This window comes from Raphanus sativus, chromosome 8 (assembly GCF_000801105.2).
Source record: "Raphanus sativus cultivar WK10039 chromosome 8, ASM80110v3, whole genome shotgun sequence".
NCBI lineage: Eukaryota > Viridiplantae > Streptophyta > Magnoliopsida > Brassicales > Brassicaceae > Raphanus > Raphanus sativus.
In genome coordinates, this window is record NC_079518.1 from 22,112,581 (window position 1) to 22,133,997 (window position 21,417).

Here is a 21,417-nt window from a genome sequence, read left to right on the forward strand (position 1 = left end):
GAATGGAGATTGAAACCAGCTAATCCACCGCGACTCACAGCGCCACAAACTGCTCCTCCAATTAGTGAAACCCAAAACCCTGCAGAGCGGAACAATCATCTGTTACAGGCCGAGGAGACAGCAAACAAACAGACAGAAGAACAAATTATCTCGGAGCTCAACGAAGAAACTCTACGATACATGAACTGTCCTGATCCTACAGAGGCAGCGGCCAGAAGGCATAGAGTGATGGCAAGTGACGCAAGAGGCCAAACAGAGTTAACTGCTGCAAATCTGTTGGCACTACAACGGGCATCGTCTGAGCAGACTACAAACGCTCACTCCCAGCCTTTAGTCCCTGCTATACCATCCAAAGATCAGATCTTACAAGAGCTACATGAAGTCACAAAGCAGTACCTTAGCTGTGCGGATCCTGTTGAAGCAGCGGCTCGACACCGAAGAGTTCTCGAAGGAGACGCTGAAGGACTGATGGAACAGACGGCAGACTCTATATTAGCAGCAACGATAACCCAAAGACGTCCTCTCTCTCCTTGGCAACGGGGGATAAGATCCGAAAGCCCACCAGGAATCGACTTCAACGAGGCCATGCAGCCATCTGATGTGGAGCTTACACCCCCACCTGTTTCACGGGGCTTGGTCTCCAAACGCTTGGAGCTCTCTCCACCTAAAAAGCCATCCACACCAAGATCTAAACGAAGTGACTCGACACGACTTCAGTCGATCATAGTCAGTCCTACAGGAGAACAAGTAGTGGGAAATACGACACAAAGAGAGCTTATCGAAACTGCAGATGTTGAGGAAACTCTAAGTAATTACCATAGCAAAGGTACCACTCAGAAGCAGAAGCAGCTACGACTTCGCTCACCGAGATTATCCCCTAACATCCTCCGGGGAGCAAGCTCGAAGAAGAGAAAACTCTCTCAGCTACAACAGTCCCCAAACGTGGGCAACAAGCATCCCCATAAAGGATACATAATAGACGTCAATACAGCAGGATTGCGAACTATGGGACACTCTCTCCACGTGGCAAATGGAAACGAGAGAAACCCAGCCATACAACTAATACCTGCAACAAAAAGACGCAGAAAAGCAATCAAACTTCAAAATCAACTGCACCTCCTACAAAACAGTCAGATGGGAACACAGGACCTTCAAGAAGGGGGCCACAATAGAAGCAACCGTCCATCCCAAGGAAGTGACAGGATTTTCGGTCTCCTCCACCCCCGGCTCCTTAGTCGTATTGAGTTGGAACTGTTGTGGGCTGTGGAACCCCATAACAGTCCAACTTCTGAAGGAGATCCACCGGAGGAACTCCCCATATATCTTCTTCCTCATGGAGACTAAAAACAACTTGGAAGTAATTCTTGATAAACTCAAATGGCTCTCCATAGACAACTATCACGTCGTTCCCCCAAATGCTCCAGGCGGTGGTGGACTTCTTCTTATCTGGAAGAATGAAATCAAGCTCACGGTCAGAACTAGCACAAAAAACATCATTGATACGATGATAGAAGATAAAGGTAAAAGCTACCAAGTCACCTTCGTGTACGGAGAACCTGATCACACCAAATGCGTCCAAATTTGGAATGAGATATCAGCTTTGCAACCACCCCTCGGAGAACCTTGGCTCTTGACTGGAGATTTCAATGAACTAACCGACAATAGTGAAAAGAAGGGAGGCCCGGAGAGAGCGGAGGGCACTTTCTGCTCCTTTAGAGACTTCCTGTCAAGTAATGGTTTATTTGATGTTAAACACTATGGAAATTATTTGTCGTGGAGGGGGAAGAGAAGTACGTATCTCGTCCAATGCCGACTGGATAGAACGATCAACAATAGTGAATGGTTTGACACCTTCCCATCTTCTAGATGCCAGTACTTAAGGTACGAAGGATCAGATCATCGGCCTTTGCTCACCTTCCTAGATACAAGAAGAAAGAAAGGTGCGAAGATTTTCAGATTTGATAGGAGATTAAAAGATAACCCTGAAGTCAGGAAACTGGTTCATGAAACATGGAACGCTACACCTCACCTGGACGTGGAAGAGAAGCTATCTAACTGCAGGAAAGCCATCTGTAGCTGGAGCAGGGCTTTCCACGAGAATAGCAGGAAAGCTCTGGAGACACTTCGCTCTCAGCTGGATACAGCAATGTCAGACCCTGTTTCAAGAGATGATTTAATTCATGAGATAAATACGAAACTTCTACACGCTTACAAAGCAGAAGAGGAATATTGGAGGCAATGTAGCAGACAGTTATGGCTTACTCTCGGAGATTCTAATACCGGCTACTTTCATGCGTCTACAAAGGCTAGAAAATCACGAAACAGACTAACAGTCATTGAGGATGAAAATGGCATACCGTGGTTTGAGGAGGAACAGATTGCTGGTGTCATCTGCAAGTACTTTGATCGGATCTTTACTTCTGAGAATCAAGATGGCCTACAAACCGTAGAGAAAGCACTTCATCAGTGTGTTACAAGCGAAATGAATGAAGCATTAATCAGGAATCCCACTGCAGAAGAGATTAAAGATGCAACCTTCGTTATTCACCCGGATAAAGCACCAGGTCCTGATGGCTTCTCTGCTAGCTTCTTCCAAGCTAACTGGGATGTGGTTGGACCAGATGTGATAAAGGAAATCCAGAACTTCTTTGCTACAGAGACTCTCCGAACCTCGCAAAACGTTACACACGTTAGATTAATTCCCAAAATAACTGGTGCAAAACGAGTTGCAGACTACCGCCCTATTGCTCTATGCAATGTGTATTTCAAGATCATCTCAAAGCTACTGGCCCTCAGACTTAAACCTATCCTACCGTTTATTATCTCAGAAAATCAGTCAGCATTCATTCCGGGCAGAGCAATTGCAGACAACATCCTAATCACTCACGAGGTTCTACAATATCTGAAGACATCTCAAGCACAGAAGAAGTGCACAATGGCTGTAAAGACTGATATGTCTAAAGCATACGACAGAATGGAGTGGGGATTCATCTCACAAGTGCTTAGAAAGTTGGGTTTTCACGAGAAATGGATCAACCTAATCATGCAATGTATTACTACAGTCTCCTATTCTTTCCTAATCAATGACTCAGTCCTAGGAGCGGTTAAACCTAACAGAGGCATTAGACAGGGAGACCCTCTATCTCCCTATCTCTTTATCCTCTGTGGACAAGTGCTATCGGGCCTTTGCAAACAAGCAGAAAGAGAAGGTACCTTGCAAGGAGTTAGAGTGGAAAGGGGAAGTCCGCGAATTAACCACCTGTTGTTCGCGGACGATACGATGTTCTTCTGTTACTCATCCCCCAAGTGCTGCAACAAACTGAAGGAGATATTGTGGGAGTATGAGCAGGCATCAGGGCAAAAGATCAACAAGGACAAATCAGCCGTGACTTTCTCCTCGAAGACCTCTGCAGAGACAAAACAAAACGTTAAAGATCTCCTGGGAATAAGTAAGGAAGGGGGAACTGGCAAATATTTGGGTCTACCTGAACATTTTGGCAGGAAGAAGAAGGACCTCTTCACGGCCATAGTAGATAGGATAAGGCAACGAGCCAATAGCCTGTCTACACGCTTCCTCTCCAGGGCAGGGAAGCTCACCATGCTGAAAGCCGTACTGTCGGCCATCCCAACTTTCTCCATGTCGTGCTTCGAACTACCTGTCAGTTTATGTAAACGAATACAGTCAGTTCTAACAAGATTTTGGTGGGACAACCCCGATGGAAAACGAAAGATTGCTTGGGTTGCTTGGGATAAGATGACTAAGCCTAAAGCAGGAGGGGGTCTGGGAATCAGGGACGTACAGATCTTTAATCAAGCACTACTTGCTAAACAAGCATGAAGGATACTCACAAAACCAGACTGTCTACTGGCTCGCGTTCTGCTAGGAAAATATTGTCATTCTATCTCTTTTATGGAAGCGCGAGTACCAGCAGTTAGCTCACACGGGTGGAGAAGTATTCTACACGGCAGAGATCTACTTATAGGCAACTTAGGAAAGGATATCGGTAATGGAGAAACTACGAAAGTGTGGAAGGACGTGTGGATCTCTCTAGACAACCAAGTGAAACCGTTTGGACCTATACTAGAGGCAGATATCGATCTTACAGTATCGGACCTCCTAACAACAGATATGAAATGGAATCAGAGCAAGATCGAAGCAATCTTACCTCATCTGACTAACGAAATCCAACTGCTTCAACCGAGTATTGCCAAAGCAGAGGACTCTATCATCTGGCAACCTCTTCCTTCTGGAGTTTATACGACTCGATCAGGATACTTCTCCAAAGCAATGCAGACAGCTACAACACCAACATCACCTACAGGAACCTTTGACTGGGTTAAAGATGTCTGGTCGACAGCTTGTTCACCAAAGATGAAGCTTTTTGTTTGGTCCATCATACAGAAAGCTCTACCGCTAGGAGAAAACCTACAACAAAGAGGGTTACTATCAGGAGCTCGGTGTAAGAGATGCAACGAGGTTGAAACCGCTATACATACCTTCTTTAGATGTCCATTTGCGCAGGAGGTTTGGAAGAGGGTCCCTCTCAACTGTGTAGTTCACCTAGCTACATTTGAGAGTTTCACAGATGTTGTTGTAGCACTGAAGAGAACATTCTGTCTACCGCCAACGGGGATAACAGGAACGATACTCCCATGGATCTGCTGGGTAATCTGGATCGCACGGAACCAACTGGTCTTCGAAAACAAACCTACATCACCAGCAGAAGTCGTAACAAAAGGATTACGCTTGGCAAGGGAATGGTCATCAGCACAGAGCTCGATCGAAGTAATCAAAACGCCAAAGCCAAGAGGAACTCACCCGAGGAGGCGATTGCAACTAACTGTAGAAGACCCTCTACTCATGACTTGTAGATCGGACGCGGCTTGGGATGTAAGAACGAAGAGGGCCGGCTTAGCTTGGATCCTCACCGATTCGAAAGGCTCGTGTATCACCCAAGAAACGGCAACACAGGACAAGATCAACTCTCCACTGATTGCAGAAGCGTTAGCTCTCCGATCGGCTCTACTCTCCGCAGGGAATCTAGGGCTCCCAAAGCTCCGGTGCTTGTCTGACAACGAAACGCTCATTCGAGCTATCAACGGCGACATGCAGGTCAAGGAAATCTTCGGTATCGTCATGGATATCAAGCAACTCTCCTCTGCTTTCATCACCATCTCCTTCTCTCACTTTTCTCGATCTCTGAATGTTGAGACTGATGGGCTAGCCAAACAGTCACTTTCTTCTTCTTTGTATTTGGACCCCCTTGTGGGCTGACTCTGGGCCTGAGACCTTTCCTCTATTTTAATTAAAAGTATGTGTTTCACAAAAAAAGAATTAGCATATATCATACAACATTTATATGTCATCTTACATTTTATGATTCCAAATATTTAAAAATCTAATTTCACAAACAATTTATTAAACCATCAGTTCCAACAAATTTTTTTATATTAGGTTAATTAATTTTTATAAAATTATGTACAATAACAATTGTTATTTTAGATAAGTTTAAGAAAAAAAGCATTTAAAAAAAAAAAGAAGATAAGTTTAACAACTATTACAAACCCTACAAATCTTTTTTTGGTTATTTTTTCAACAAAAAGTAAAAACCCTACAAATCTATAATATTAAACTATTTAATAGCCAAAAAGCTCTCAAGTAAATTATAGGTCTCACCAACTCAACAAATATAACTCTTATAAAATACATACAAAATATAATGAGAGAAAGTAAGCTTGGACATCCAGGTCTTTGGGTCGAGTATGAAGCAGTTTCTTTCGAGCTGGTTTCTTTAGATCCTAGACATTTGGATCCAACTGACTATTTGGTTTTTTTTGTTTGAGTTCAAGTCGGTTCCTTTTGGATTCAGGTTTGTTCGAGTCCAGGATTCAGGTTTGTTCGAGTCTAGAATTCATGTATTTTGGTAAGTTTGAATAGAAAAAATATCTAACGAAATAGATTATTTATGGTTAATTAATTAATAGTTATTAATTCAATGGCACATGTTGTAACTATTAAGATGAAATAATGTTATTTTTAAAAGATATTTCAGTTTCTTTTACTACAAAGATACTTCATTTTAAAAGTATAGATGTAATATTAAAATTATATTTAAGGTAGTGCTTATGTAATCCTCATAAGATCATAGTTATATCTAGTGTACTAATTATATTAATAGTTGTTATTTGATTTTAATTGATACTTGTATAAATTTAAAAGTACTAATTATAAAAGCTTAGTTAAATATAGCGGAGCAAACATGGAGATTTATCTTCTTCTTTTTTTTTTCGTTTAAACTTTTTTTCTTTTAAAGAGATTGGCACAAAGTCCCAACATCTTGTTCTCTCCACTCGGATCACAAGCTCACGTTACCAAGCTCGATAACATGGAGGTTTATCTCAAGTAGGATTTTAGTTATTGTGTGATTTATGAATACTTGATTAAGTCTAGAAATAATCATCTTAAACATGATTTAATTGTTTTCTGTTCGAATTTTGGTTACTTTTTTAAAATAGAGGAAGACTCATCTATCTTATTAAAACCCGAAACATTATGTTGAATGTAACCTTTAGTCATGTATAATATTACATAAGATATTATTAATGATTAATGAAAACATTATATCTACATTAATGTAATTATGAAAACAACATTAGACTAATATATTTATTTCCAAATAATAAAATAATTGATCTTGTGTCCAAGCACTATAAAAGAGTAAGTCTCATCTTTTAGTAACTTTATATTAATATTTTTGTAAAAATTTATAAAATTAAATAATTGACTAAAAATTTAAACCATTTATAAAAAAATAAAAAAAAATAAGTATAACTATTTTTCGGTTTAGTTACTACAAATAATTTCATTTAATATGAAATTAGTTAAATTATTTGATTTTATGGTACTTTCATTAATATAAAATTATATTCATTTAAACTTAATTAAGATTTCATATTAAGTTAAATATTAATATTATATATAAATAGAATCTTAGTGTCAATAATTGACATAAAAAAATTGTAATTAAAAATTGATTAAAAGTATAAATTACAGAATTAATCAAGTAAATTACAATGATTTAATTAAAATTCATAAAGAAAAGATTAAAATGATTGAAAATAAAATTAAGTATAATTTTATATAAGTTTCTATTAATATATATACAAAACAATATAATTATATGTATATGTATATATATTTAAATATACTACAATAAACATTTGAAAACATTTTTGTTTCCTTCATAAAAATTTTGTTAAAAATATTTCCACCCTTTTATGTGTGGATCAGAATTTAAGCTTTGCAAGCTGGACGTCACAAGTATGAGCTTATAAATCATCACAAGAAAGATTCGATTTTTCTTATTAATCAAACCTATGCTATTGCTTCTCAGTTTCTTTATTTTGCTTAGTCTGAAAATCTATTTCGGTTTCTGTTCAGTTTTAAAACTTAAAAACTTGAAATTATATCAGCTTTCTTTTGTAACTTAAGTTTTTTATCAGCTTTTCTGTCGAACAGGGAAGTATAAATAAATTGATTGCGTATAGTGATGCCGATTTGGCTTGTTATCCAGATACACGTTGCTTAACTTCTAGTTATTGTGTCTATCTTGATGTTAATTTTGGCCCTTTGTCCTCGAAACCACAGCCAACGGTGTCTCTCTCAAGTGTTGAAGCATAGCACAAAAGCGTTGAAAATACGATAGCAGAAACTTGTTGAATGCATAATCTTCTTTTTGAGCTAGCTTGTCCCTTAACCAAAGCGTTGTGGTTCATTGTGAAAACATCAGTGTTGTATCTCTCTAGTAATCCAATGAAGCATCAAAGAACCAAACACACTGAAATGAACGTTCACTTTGTCAGATAAAAGGTTAAACTGGGCCAGGTTAAGGTTCTTCATGTTCACTCTTCCCTTCAGTTCACAAATGTCTTTATCAAGGATTGCCAACGTCTGTTCATCGAATTTTGGTACAATTTAACCGTTCCATCCTCAAAATGAACGAGGGTGATAGTGTATTATGCTTAAGTTTGCAACTTTTTTTTGTGCACTGCTTAAGTTTGCAACTACTTTGACTTTATTCGATACTGATCTTGTTTCAATCATGTTTGGTAAATCCATTCAATCATGTTTCATCTTTGGTAAATCCATGCAATCATGCCTCAAGGCGAATTGATCTATTTCAGTCCCAGCACAGCCTCTCTCTTATTTTTAGCAGCCACGCAAACGATTCCTAACTTGAACTCTCTGTTCCAACCTTATTTTTTTGTGTTTTATCTCCGCACGTCTCTCGACCATTATAAAGACTTTTTTTAGTTTTTTTTTTTTTTGAAAAAACCTTTTTTAGTTGAAATGTTAAATTTTATAAAGACATTTCAACAACGGCTACCCTAACTACGATAATTATTTCCTGCTAAGCACGAATATCCAGAAAAAAGTATCTTCCAAACAATAAAAAAAGTATTAGCAATATATATATTGAAAGAAGAAAAAAACACCTCATATTTTATAAAAGAAACTTTGGTGATCAAATTATTATCAACCAAATTAAGTAGACATTCAAAATAATGAAATCCAAATTGGATAATCCGATTGATGTATACAACCACAAAATCTACATTCATGAAGTAAAACCAAATACCATAGTGTATGTCATCATAGACATACTACAGGATGGAATGCACAAACTTTGGAGAAAGTTGACTGTGTAAAACAAAAACAAAATGAAAATTTTGAGAGAAGTGCACGTACGTACCGAAATAAAACGCACACAAAACTCTGAATTTTCAAAAAAAAAAACTCCGAAATTTTCAACTCAACTGATTAAATCTCCACGAAATGAATAAGTCTAAATGTTATATTCTAAGTCGCTGGACTATTAGAAAATATACAAATATATATAATTTAATCAGCCTGTTTTCTTTTTCATGTTAATCGGGCAAACACATAGAACTCGAGGTAGGTACGCTCGTTTAGGTTACACACTTACACTGTAAATGGATTCAATTTGATATATTTTTAGCACGTGAAAAGCAACGAGGGATTTTAATTAGTAACCACAAGGACTTATATGATATTCTCAACTATAAATTTACAATAAATAACTAAAAATCATGATACCAATTATTACAAGCACTATAAATACGTAGCCTTGCTCTAGCTTGCATGACTCACAAATCAGCCAACATCACTTCTTTCTTCTTCTTTTTGAGCGAAGTCTGTTCTTTTCATATAGTGATAATGTCCCAAACCGATATGAAATTCTGTAGTAGCTATTTTCTGGTCGATCCGACCAAAGCTAGTGTTCTTGATCTCCTTCTCCTTTTATTTTTCCCCAACCTGACCAACACAGGATTCATAGATTCTCCCCCGGACACGCTCAAAAGCGTCCGGAGAACTTTCGCAAGTCGATGGATCATTGTGTTAGCCGTTTTGGTTCAAAAGATATTAATGCTCTTAAGAGAACCCTTTGCATCCGTAGGTCGTTTCCTCACCTATTGGCCAAATCTTCTTACGGCAAATGGAGGCTTCTTCAAGTTGATACTTCATGTTTTGACAGGTAATAAATCTAACTATAACATACTTCCATTCACTATCTCCACTTGTCCCTACAAACAAATTCTTGAACTTAGAGAAGGTTTTAGTTGTTTCTTTCATTATGTGACATAAGCATCCCGAAAATTTTAACATCTCAAGGAGTATATATCATGTGGTCCTATATTTTAACACTCCCCTCGGACTTTTGGACCTTTGGACTTAGACCAACGACACTTATCATAGCTTAAACGGACTTGTAACAGAACGAGCAGTACTGAACATGCAAGACGCACATATATATATATATTTTTTTGTAAAACAGAAGACGCATATGTTAAAATAAAGTAATAAATGATACTGCATCAAGAGTTTTGTATTATTTAATAACATAAAATGAATTCAACGTGTAATTTTTGAAGTAACATTATAGAATTTTTAGGACAAATTGTTCACCTATTTTAATTCTTGTTGGATGATGTTGAGTACGTACTTTTACAGGAATAACCAAAAACTTTTGTTACAGGAAAGTTGGTACAGCCTGAGGAATCGTCGGCGACATATGTGTCATTTGTAGGATGCACAGATCGAAGAGTAGAGCTTGACAAGAAGATAAGTGTTGGTACCATCGAGTACAAGTCGATGTTGTCAATAATGGCTTCTAAGGTCTCTTATGAGAACAAATCTTTCATCACTTCCGTAGTAAAGAACACTTGGAAGGTCAAATTCATCTTCTTCTCTTTTTTCTTTTTGGCAAATACACGCCTCACTGTTCTTCATCCACCAACTTAATCTTCTTCTTTCTTCTTTCTTCTTTCTTCTTTTGATCGTTTCCTTTCTCGATTAATTAGATCGTATGAGTCTAATGATACAAATAAATAATTCTCTTTATTGATGGTAAAAATAAAAAAAGTTAAATGATATAATTAACCCTTTAAATGATAACTTTTTGTCGTGTATATCTTTGGCGCGTTCCAAACTGCCAATAATAATTATAACTATAGCAAATAATATATTAGCTGACTACATCTCTATAAGTAATACTATTTTTTTTTTAAAGGATAAGTAGTAGAAATATTGATTTTGTGACTTTTCATATTCATATACATAACAAATAATTGTTTTAGTTCTCACACACTCAGTCTGACTATATCTATCCTGTGATGCAGATGGACTTCGTGAGTTACTACGACTTTTACAACGGTAAATTAAACCATACGCTTTGTTATTTCGGGAATGTTTTTCCTTTCCCACTTTAAAGGGTAGAGCATAAAGGATTCAGAAGATCAAATACAGAAAGTCATAAATAGAGCCCCAGAAGTCATAAAGCATTTAAAAGAGGAATATCGAAAACATTACGTGGAAATTAAATAGATCTGTATACGGATACGGTGGACAAAAATGCAGTTGATAGTAAGAAAAATAATGGGAAATTTTTCTCAATAAAAAAAAATCAATTCCTTCATTTTAGACTACAAAAACGGGTATGCGAGTGAGATTAATGATATAGACTCAACTCGGTCGTTGACTTAAACAAGGGAACCTACTGATTTTACTAAAAGGAGTCGTCTGGTAATATAAAATATTGAAGCGTATTTTCATGCATATAAAAGTAGAAAATTTTCAAGGATTTAGATAGTCTTAAATGTTAACTAGGAGTAAAACTCCGCCATGCGCATAGATGAAAAAAATTAAAATATTATTATTTTATATAAATGCATTTTTCAATTTTTTGTCAAAAAATAAAACCATAATGTAATTATTTTTAGTTTTTTTATTCAAGTTTACTTTAACTTGAAAATTTATTTTATTTAAATGTTCATAAAAATAATATATATTTTATAAAGATTTTTTATTCATATTATCCTTTATTTAATTAATTTTATATTAAATATGTGTTTTGTAAATATATAAATTAGTTCTAGTAAATATATAAATTGAATATAAATAACATATATAAGTTGATAAAATATATAATTAAAACTACACTTACTTCGATAATATATATATATATGTGTGTGTGTGTGTGTGTGTGTGATAAAAATATGATTCATAAATTGATGTAAAAAGTTAATATTTGTAGTAATTATTTATATATAAAATATATTATTTTAATAGGTTTAGAAAAATTATTAGGTATTATAATATTTCTAAAATCTTACGAAAATAAATATTTATAGAGAAAACATATTTTGATATTATTACTATATTATGAAAATTTGTCAAAAATATAAATCTGTATATAGAAAACAGTCATTACTATATTTAAGATATCCTACCAAAAACATAAATCATAATATAGAAAATTTTACAAGTAAAATTAGAATGATATCATGTCGTATTTTTTAATCTCTGACATCATTTTTTTCAAAATTATTATGGTGAAGACACATACAAATCATTGCTCGAATAATGTTTATGGGATGATCTAACTTCTTTAAATTTTAATCTGAATATGGCTATATAATCTAGAAAGTTTAGCATTTAAACTTAAAAACCATGTTGACCAAAAAAAACTTAAAAACCATAAATATAAATGCTAATAGGACTAAACATCACTTTTGGAATTCATTCAATGTTTTTTTCCAGTTTTTAGCTAAGAAAATTAACCTTTAGTAAAACTTAAATGTGAAAGAATAATTATAGATATACATTTTATCGAAACACGAATAGCACATGACGTTCGTATACGAATACAAATTCTTAGAATATACATGCTCAGTGAGACATTACAATGCAGGTTACTTTACTTTTGTTATACAATAAGTTGATATATGTTTTGTAAATTTTATGACTGCTTAGAATACAAGTAGAAGATTACACATTATTTAAAAATATGTTGATGATTACAATGTTCGGCGTATCTGTAATTCTGTATGCTAATTTTCCCAACAAAACTTATGGTTGTTGCACTTTTTGATCAACAGTATTAATCATATTTTATATATATTTAAGACAACGTTGTTCAAAAAAAAAATCTTTAAAACCAAAAATATGATGAGAAGAAGATATAGATTTTATATATGTTTTGCGTAGATATATTTTATATTTTATATATGTTAGAACTGAAGATTCGTGAAACAGAATGTGCATGATGGTATTAGTAGATTGATTTATCGAAAAAAGTATATCATTTCTACGTATTAAACCAGAAATCTTTACTTAAAACCAGTGCCGTGCGAAGGAGTTTGGGGGCCTGAGGCAAATAATATAATTTCTATATAGGCTCAAAATCTAAAAATTTTATTTATAAAATAAAATATATAATTTATCATTATAAAAGATAAATATACACTAAAAATAAAATAAGATAAATATAAAATAGTAAATATTACTATTTATATTTATCTTCAAACATGATAAATAAAACTATCTGTTTCCAAATTTATATCGTTAACTCACAAATATAAATAGATAAAATTAGTTGTAAATATATTTTGTAAAACATATATGAAAAATAACTAAAAAGGTAAATACATAAACTTAGCATATAAATGAGTAATAAATAAGACAAAATAAAAAGAGTGAATTGGTTTAAAATCCTAGAAGAAAGATGAAATTAAAAAAATACCTATGATGTGATAAGTTTGTGTGTATGAAGGAATGTATCATGGTGTGGAATTTAGAATATTAGTTTAGTCAGAGCAAAAATTTAGTGTATAGGGTGCAATTTCTCTAAAAATAAATAGATTGTCTTAAAGACTTTTTTCAACAAACTACTATGTTGTATAAAATTTAACTACATTATAAAATAAAATGTAATTTATTTAACCAATAAACTATGTAATTTAACTAATTAAACTAGATAATAAGAACAAGAGGGGCCCTAAATTTAACAATTTTAGAGGGGGCCTAGGGCAATTGCCTCTTTTTAATTATATGTCTAAGGCACGGCTCTGCTTAAAACGAACATAGTTAAAAACAAGAGATATCTTATTTTGACGTATAATTTTTTTTTCTTTTTGCTAAAACTTTTTCTATTATTTTTTTTGACGTATAATTCTTGATTCCAAAGTTCTTGTTTAAGAAACACAGCACGATTTTAACTCCCCACATGATTGTAGTCTAGTGGTTGAACTACAGCGGTTGAATGATCTTGTTTTGTAGATCAAGATTAGTAATTAGCTTGGCGTTTGATACATAAAACCCCCTTCATTGAAGTATGTATTTCAGAAAGTTGTCAAAATATGATAAAGTAACAAATATTATAATTATTGTACTGGGTATTTCAAAATCATGAAACTGTTTACCAAAATACTTTAGCAAAAGAATCTCACAATTTTTGAGATCCACAGAATAAAATATTATTATTTTATATATCTATGCTTAACTTTTTATTAAAAACTTCATAACTTCCTATTGGAAGTGCTCTAATAGGAAGTTATCATTCTTACAACATTAAATTCCTATTTTCAAACATTCTTAAGAGAAAATTTGATTTCTTTTTCTTGGTGCACCTGAAAATATTCTTTTAAATATCAGTTTATATATGTGAACCTTTATATAATTTGAAACACATCGAAATAACATCTGAAATTTGCTAATTTTTTAGTTTTTATTTATGTGATCAGCATTCCAAAATAGAAACCTGACGCAAGCCTTCGTGTTCAAGGCATCGAGTACAAATCCAAATCTTATCGTCGTTAGCTTCAGAGGAACCGAGCCTTTCGACGTTGATGATTGGTGCACTGATCTTGACATCTCTTGGTACGTATAAAGTTCTATATATACCGGCATTTCTATCTCAATATCATTACTCGATATATCAGTGTTTTACAAATTTTAATAATTAATTAGGTACGAGTTGAAAAACGTTGGCAAAGTTCACGCAGGGTTCTCTAAAGCTCTAGGCCTCCAAAAAAACGGATGGCCCAAAGAAATTATACCTCTAGGACACCAATATGCGTACTACACAATTAGACAGAAGCTTAGGGACATGTTTGCAAAAAACAAGAACCTTAAGTTTATTCTAACGGGTCACAGCCTTGGTGGCGCACTAGCCGCTCTTTTTCCGGCAGTACTGGCGATTCACGGTGAGGATGAGTTGCTAGATAAACTAGAGGGAGTGTACACATTTGGACAGCCACGCATAGGGGATGAGGTGTTTGGGGAGTTTATGAAGGAAGTAGTGAGAAAGCATGGAATAGAGTATGAGAGGTTTGTTTATAACAACGATATTGTGCCTAGGATACCCTTTGATGACAAGGTTTTATTCGCGTTCAAGCACTACGGATCTTGCAATTACTTCAATAGTCTCTACAAAGGAAAGGTAAAAATAAAGATCACGTTTCCAATTATCTGTTGTCTTGCTAAATTACTTAAAAGATGACAAAAAACAATAAACAGTGGGAGTTTTGTTTGAAGTATGAAAGAAGGACCTTTTAAATTTAAGCAAAAAAAAAGAAAAGAAAAAGAAGGACCTTTTAATTTGGGCTTTAAAGATGATTATCATTTTCACGTGAAATCGAGATATGACATGTATGTGTGACCCACAAAAGGGTATATAATATATATTTTCAATTTATTTTCTATTTTTAATCTTGACCCATAAGGGTTTCTAAACCCTAAATATAAATTATAGCATTATTTTTGAATTATATGTAAATTTTTTTGTTTAAAGCATTTCTTTACATTCAAAAGAGTTAGAAACTTAGCATAGTTCTTTCGTTTACTCTTTAAAGCATTATCGTTTTAAAGGTAAGGGAAGATGCACCAAATGCAAATTACTTCAGCTTGTTGTGGCTAATACCGAAGCTGTTAAATGGTGCGTGGGAGTTCATAAGGAGTTTCATAATACGGTTTTGGAAAGGCAGAGACTACAAAGAAAATTGGATTATGACGTTTATTAGGATTTTTGGAATAATATTCCCTGGTGCCTCTAATCATCTGCCATATGATTACGTCAACTCCACACGCTTGGGAGGCTTGGCTCGACCATTTGCTGCTACTACTCCAGAGGATAAACTTGCCCTTATTGCTTAACTCAAAACCACTCTAAATTTGTAGTAATCGTATCTACTTTATGCGCTCTTGTTGGGTTCAATAAATTGTACTGGAGCATTTATTCTCGTTATATGTAATAATCGCATCTCTACTTTATGTGCTCAATAAATTGTACTGGAGCATTTTTCTTTTGACGAACTACTGGAGCATTTATTGTCTGTGTATGTTGTGTATGTGTGACTTTTATCGTGTTATTATAATGTTTTTTTTTTTTTTTTTTTTTTGTAACTTAAAATTATTTCCACACAAATGGTTGTCTAACGTTTTTTTGGGATAAAATGTGAATACGAGTTTGTGACTAAACGCAGAATTACATTTGACTAAAAATTGATAACCAAGATGGAACTATGTTTGGTAGATTATTAACAGAGTTATGCATAGGTAAACCATTGGAAGTGAAATCATTGACACCCGCTATAGGGTAGCTAGCCAAGCAAGAAGATATTATGAGTAGTCTATTGAGCTTCTCATCACTACAAGAAATATATGAGTATTTTTTTTTGCTTTTCAGATATGGTTGACATAGTCTTAATTTTAGATGTCGTTTGCTAAAATGCAAAAGCTATATTTGATTGGTCCGATTTTAATTTTGCACACTTTTAGAAACATAGTATACATTGTACTGTAAATTTTGAAATGCTATACATAATTAAAGTTGAAAAATAATTAATTTTATTTTGCCTCTCACCCTCGTTTCACTATCTTTCTCAACCCAAAACTCAAATATTTTTTTTAACTTTAAACTAAAATCTAATATTTAAATCAAATTTAAACATTTAAAAAAAGTAACTATAAATATTAACTCTAAATCTCAAATCCTATACTATATACCTATATAATACCTAAAACCAATCACATATCTAAAATCTAAATAAAAATCTTCAAAACTCTAATCTTTTTTATTATTTAACTTATCTTAAATCCATGTTTTCTATAGGAATCTAGTTTTTGTTGGATGTTCTATACTGGTCTAGATTCCTAGACTATTCCTAATCTGAGTGATAGTGCAACCTTTTGATGTCAAAAAAAACAAACGTAAAATCTTAAATTTAATCTCAGTCTAAACTTAAATCTTAAATCTAAACCAAAATTAAACATTATATCCCGAACCCTAAACTCACTAAATTTTACACCATAAACTCTAAATTTCATATTGAAACCACACACCCAAAAATCTACATATAATAAAAATCTAAATTTTAAACATTTAAACATTATATCAAAATACAGTTCAATATAAAAATAATTAAAAGAAAAAATATATAACACAGAAAAACAAAACAAAAAAATTCATTGGCTAATCATTTTCGTTCGTTAGATTAGATTCAATATGCTGGGCAAGATCTTCCCTTCTTATTTTATCTGACTGATTTTTCACTGGTTAATATATTTTGGTGAGGATAACCAACTTTTAATCTACACCATTCATAAAAATCTTATATCATGGAAAAGAATAAGAGCATCTCCAATGTATTACTCCAAATTAGTGTAACTCCAAAATGGAGTAGGGTTTTACTCCAATATATTACTTCATTTTTTACTCCATAAAAGAATATTCACAAATGATTCATTTTTTATTTAGTGAATAATTATGAATAAGAATTTAACAATTAATCCAAGTATTTTATGTTTACAAAAATTTCATAAAATATATATTATTTAAATTAAATATTTATCATAAAAATACAATTAGAGTTTTCTTATAATTTTAATTGGTGCAATTTTCATCATATGCAATTTCCTAATTCAAAAAAGAAATTATCATTAAAACATTAAAAATGAATTTTTTTTTGTAATTTGAATTACTTACATGATCTAAATGTTTGTGAATACATCATGCTCAAGAAGTACATATGTTATCAATCAAAATTTTGGCCCAAAAGATAAACAAATTCATATATTCCATTTGAACAATACTTCACTGATTCCGAAAAATAATTTTCCGAATTATTTAATCATTTATTTTTATAATATTATATTATTTTATATAGTTTATGTTTTTTTTTAGTTTATGAATATTTTATGTAAAACTATTAAATAATAATTTGTGAAATATTTTATTTTGTTATTGTACTATTTTAAATATTATTTAAGTATAAAATAAAAAATTTAAAACTAAAAATACTATTTCATAAATAAAAAGAGTTCAACTCCAAAATGGAGTAATGTATGAGATTACTCCATAAATGGAGTAACCGTAACCATTACTCTATTTTGGAGTTGGATATAAAGTGGGGTTGAAAAAGATTTTACTCCAAAATGAAGTTTGGAGTCAAAAATGGAATAGGGTTGGAGATGTCCTAAGTGGCAGAATCGAGGAACCGTTATAACTAATATTATAATTTCTAAATCAACATTCAATTCTAGAATTAGTTATACCAAATTGTATTACGGAATTTCCAATTTAAATTAAAAATAAATCAAAATTATATTAGTTCTTAAAAGTAAGAGTATATGAGAATAAATAAGATTATTTTTTATCAAAGAATAAATAAAACTATTTAAGAATTGTTTTTGCTCATTAAAAGTATTTGAGCAATTGGTCCACCTAAAGGACTAGAGGAGAAGAGCACATACCACAAAGCCACAATAACTAATTATAATATAGCATCTCTTTAATATATACTAGGTGATAATCCGCGCTCTGTGCGGAATGAGTGATTTAAAAAAAAATATGACTTTTAATTTATAGATATTAGAAATTCAAAATACATAAAGTAAGATATAATAGAATATATATGTATAACGCTGCGATTGATATAATATAAATTAATTAAAAATTGAATGTAAAAGTTTGTTTAAAATTGAGGATGAGACTAACGCTTCATAAACAATACAAATTTATCATGAATTTAAGAAAGAAAAAACATATAAAATAGAACTATTGTTTTCATAACAGAATTATTATGATAATAATTAAAGGAACATAGATAATAGGAAAAAACACTAAATCTAGTGAAAATTGTCTTCAAAACTCTTCGTTTGCAATCCTATAGAAAAAATAACAATTAATTATTTTATCAAAAAATTATAATAATTTACTCTCTTCTACAAATTGAAATGATATACCTCTTTCTGAAAGTATCGATTTCTTGAACATCAGAGATGAAATTCAATCCTTGCATTTTGAGTGATATTTTTGAGCTGTTAGGATTGTGATGGAGGTGATCATGTAGTGTAGGCAATATATATATATAGTACGCCGAATTTACTTAATGTGCGAAAATCTTGATATGTAATTACGATGTTAACGAATCATCATTAATGTAGACAGTATCAAATTGATTAACAATTATGAAAAATAGTTTTTTCAGACCATGAGATGACAATATCGCATAAATGGTAACCTTCCAATCAAATTTAAGAATAAATGCATGATTTGTTTTTAAAAATAGAATCAATTTTGAGTCTTAGAAACATTATTTGAATATATTAGACATAATCACTTTCCGTAAAAAAAAACTTGAATCAATCACATTTGTAAAGCAGTAATCTGCTGAAATAAATCCATGGCTACAATTTATAACATTGCATATCTACTTACCTTTTATTCGCCCATTGACATAGCAAAATAATACATTACCATGCTCTAATCATGCAAAGTCAAAAACGAATATCTTTTTTTTTTAATTGATTTAGCTTCTTCGTCTTGAAATTAGTGGTCGCACGAATATTGATTTAGCTTCTTGGTCTTGAAATTAGTGGTCACACGATTTAGCTTCTTGGTCTTGAAATTAGTGGTCACCTATATTTATCACACGAATATTCTAACATATAATGTGAACAAATTAGTCTAATTAGTTAAAACCCACAGTATGGACTCATTAGGTGTCACTTGATGTCTTGCATATTTCCATTGTTTTATCTTCATATTTGCATGCATTTTGATCATCTAGAATAGGATTTAGGCTTGTTAGGTTGCATTTTGCATACATAAGTCTTTATCAGGTGTTGGAGTACCACATGGAGCATTTGGGATACATTGGAGACTCAAAAGAAGCAAAAGGAGTGATTTCGAGACGATCAGGGCCGCAGCGACTCCCTTGCAGCGGGTCTAAGCAGTCGCTCCGACCTCATCACCTGGAGCGACCACGCCCCAGCGGCTCCCACCACCCGCTGCGTCTCGCCAGCCTGGAGCGGCTTCATCCCAGCGGCCCGTGCTGCTCGCTCGTCTTCTCTGGAGCGACCATGCGGAGCGAGTAAGGCCGGTCGCTGCGGAACATCAGCTGGAGCGCCTTCGGAGCAGCGAGGAGTGCTGCTCGCTCGTCCCATTTGCAGCGACCAACCGGAGCGGCTGTCTCTACCCGCTGCGCCTCGTCCCCTGGAGCGACCCCGAGCCAGCGAGAGGACCAGCTCGCTCGTCTCATTTGCAGCGGCCGCGTGGAGCGACCCTTCCTGGTCGCTCCGAGCCCGTTTCATCTCGAACTTAAACATTTCTCAGGGGCATTTTAGTCATTTGTATGCACGTTTTTCTGTTCTAAAACCTAAGTTTAAGTATTGTGTAAGCGAAGAGAGGCTAATCTATCTTTTGTTACTTGGTAAACATCAAAAAACTATTGGAGATTTCATCTTTTGAATCATTGATTCTCTTGTTCTTATTTTATTTCTTGTTGATTTCTGTTATTTCATCTCTGTTTATGATCAATCTGAAACTCAATATGAGTTTAAGAATGATCATGAACTTTAGTGAGTAATCCACCATTGAATTCATGGGTTAGGAAGATTTAGGGTGATTAAGTTAGTTCTAGGATGTTTTAGTATAATCAAACCTTATTCCTTGCCTAGGAGAGTATTCATAATGCATCTGATGAGTTGGCCTCTCAAAAGTTGATCTTTAGACATCTCCCACCCACAAGGTGTTCGATGATATGTCTGAGTCAACTCTCCTAAGCTCTTAACACACTTTACCAAAGACATTTGTTGTTAAGGGTGTTAAGATAGCCAATAGACTTGTTTGTTAATGATTGCTTTTATATTATTCAGCCAAAGACATTTGATGTCTGAAATATGTTAGCAAATGAGCATTCATCTAGACATAGAGTTTGTTTAAGATTGTGTCTAAGCTTAAGGTTGATTAGTTTGATTGATTGTTGCCATCCTTAGTTCGAACTTTGATCACCCAAGATCTAAATTCCTATACCCATGAGTTCTCCTTTCTCATAAAAGAAAGTTCTTTGATTTACTGTTGTTATTGTTTAGTTACTGCATTTTAGGTTCTAGAAATCATCAAATCTTCGATTGCACTTAGATTAAGGAAGTACTTGTATTCTTGGTGCTTTGAATCCCTTGGAATTGGTTCGACATTTCACTCATATTACAACATTTGTTTTAGGAGCTTTGAAACTCCTAGTATCATCACTACCAATAACACTTTAATCGTTTGTAGTTGGCTAACTATGGATTATTTGACAGTCACATATACTCTAATAATATGGCTCATTTCATTTTGTTAAGGTTATTTTCCAAGTTAGAGTATATGTCATAGTTAATTTTTTTTTTATAATAGTGAAGGATCACAAACTATGTTATTAGTGTTTTGTTTATGTGTAAGTTGTGGTTTGAGCTTGAAATATTTCTTTTTATAGACAATCCGAGAACTAAATACACTTAGACATTTTCCTATAATAACGACTGATGATATAAATATTAGTTTATTATTTGGTCCATATTAGTTTTTTATACATTGTTAAAAAATAATTCTCTTTTGAAATCACAGGAACTTTATTTTTGGTCCATATTAGTTTTTTATACATTGTTAAAAAATAAATATTGTTTATGAGCATTATTCATTGTTTCAGTATTTGATAATGAGGTACGGAATGTTCAGTATCTGAATTTTATATACATACAGTATTAGTAAATTTTCTTATATAATTGCGCTT

The 21,417-nt window shown here is 33.2% G+C and overlaps 2 protein-coding genes across 2 annotated transcripts; one reads left to right on the top strand and one right to left on the bottom strand.

The window, feature by feature from the left end:
* Positions 1-4,516: 4,516 nt before the first annotated feature.
* Positions 4,517-5,235, bottom strand: LOC130498710 (uncharacterized). The gene is made up of 2 exons (XM_056992266.1): positions 4,820-5,235; positions 4,517-4,709 (listed from the first exon to the last, which is right to left on the bottom strand). The coding sequence occupies exons 1-2, from the start codon at positions 5,173-5,175 to the stop codon at positions 4,619-4,621; spliced, it is 447 nt and encodes a 148-aa protein (XP_056848246.1). The 5' UTR covers positions 5,176-5,235; the 3' UTR covers positions 4,517-4,618.
* Positions 5,236-9,163: 3,928 nt separating this feature from the next.
* Positions 9,164-15,693, top strand: LOC108819402 (triacylglycerol lipase OBL1). Its single transcript, XM_018592432.2, has 6 exons — positions 9,164-9,557; positions 10,059-10,252; positions 10,702-10,735; positions 14,104-14,239; positions 14,330-14,801; positions 15,230-15,693. The coding sequence occupies exons 1-6, from the start codon at positions 9,164-9,166 to the stop codon at positions 15,512-15,514; spliced, it is 1,515 nt and encodes a 504-aa protein (XP_018447934.2). The 3' UTR covers positions 15,515-15,693.
* The last annotated feature ends 5,724 nt before the right edge of the window (positions 15,694-21,417 follow it).

What these genes read in the sequence shown, in the direction of transcription:
- LOC108819402 (XM_018592432.2), top strand. Translation starts at nt 9,164, where the DNA reads ATGACTCACAAATCAGCCAACATCACTTCTTTCTTCTTCTTTTTGAGC. An exon ending in TAGTAAAGAACACTTGGAAG is followed by an intron (nt 10,253 to 10,701) that starts GTCAAATTCATC and finishes CCTGTGATGCAG; the next exon opens with ATGGACTTCGTGAGTTACTA. An exon ending in TTACTACGACTTTTACAACG is followed by an intron (nt 10,736 to 14,103) that starts GTAAATTAAACC and finishes TTATGTGATCAG; the next exon opens with CATTCCAAAATAGAAACCTG.
- LOC130498710 (XM_056992266.1), bottom strand. Translation starts at nt 5,175, where the DNA reads ATGGTGATGAAAGCAGAGGAGAGTTGCTTGATATCCATGACGATACCG. An exon ending in AGTTGCAATCGCCTCCTCGG is followed by an intron (nt 4,710 to 4,819) that starts GTGAGTTCCTCT and finishes CTGGTGATGTAG; the next exon opens with GTTTGTTTTCGAAGACCAGT.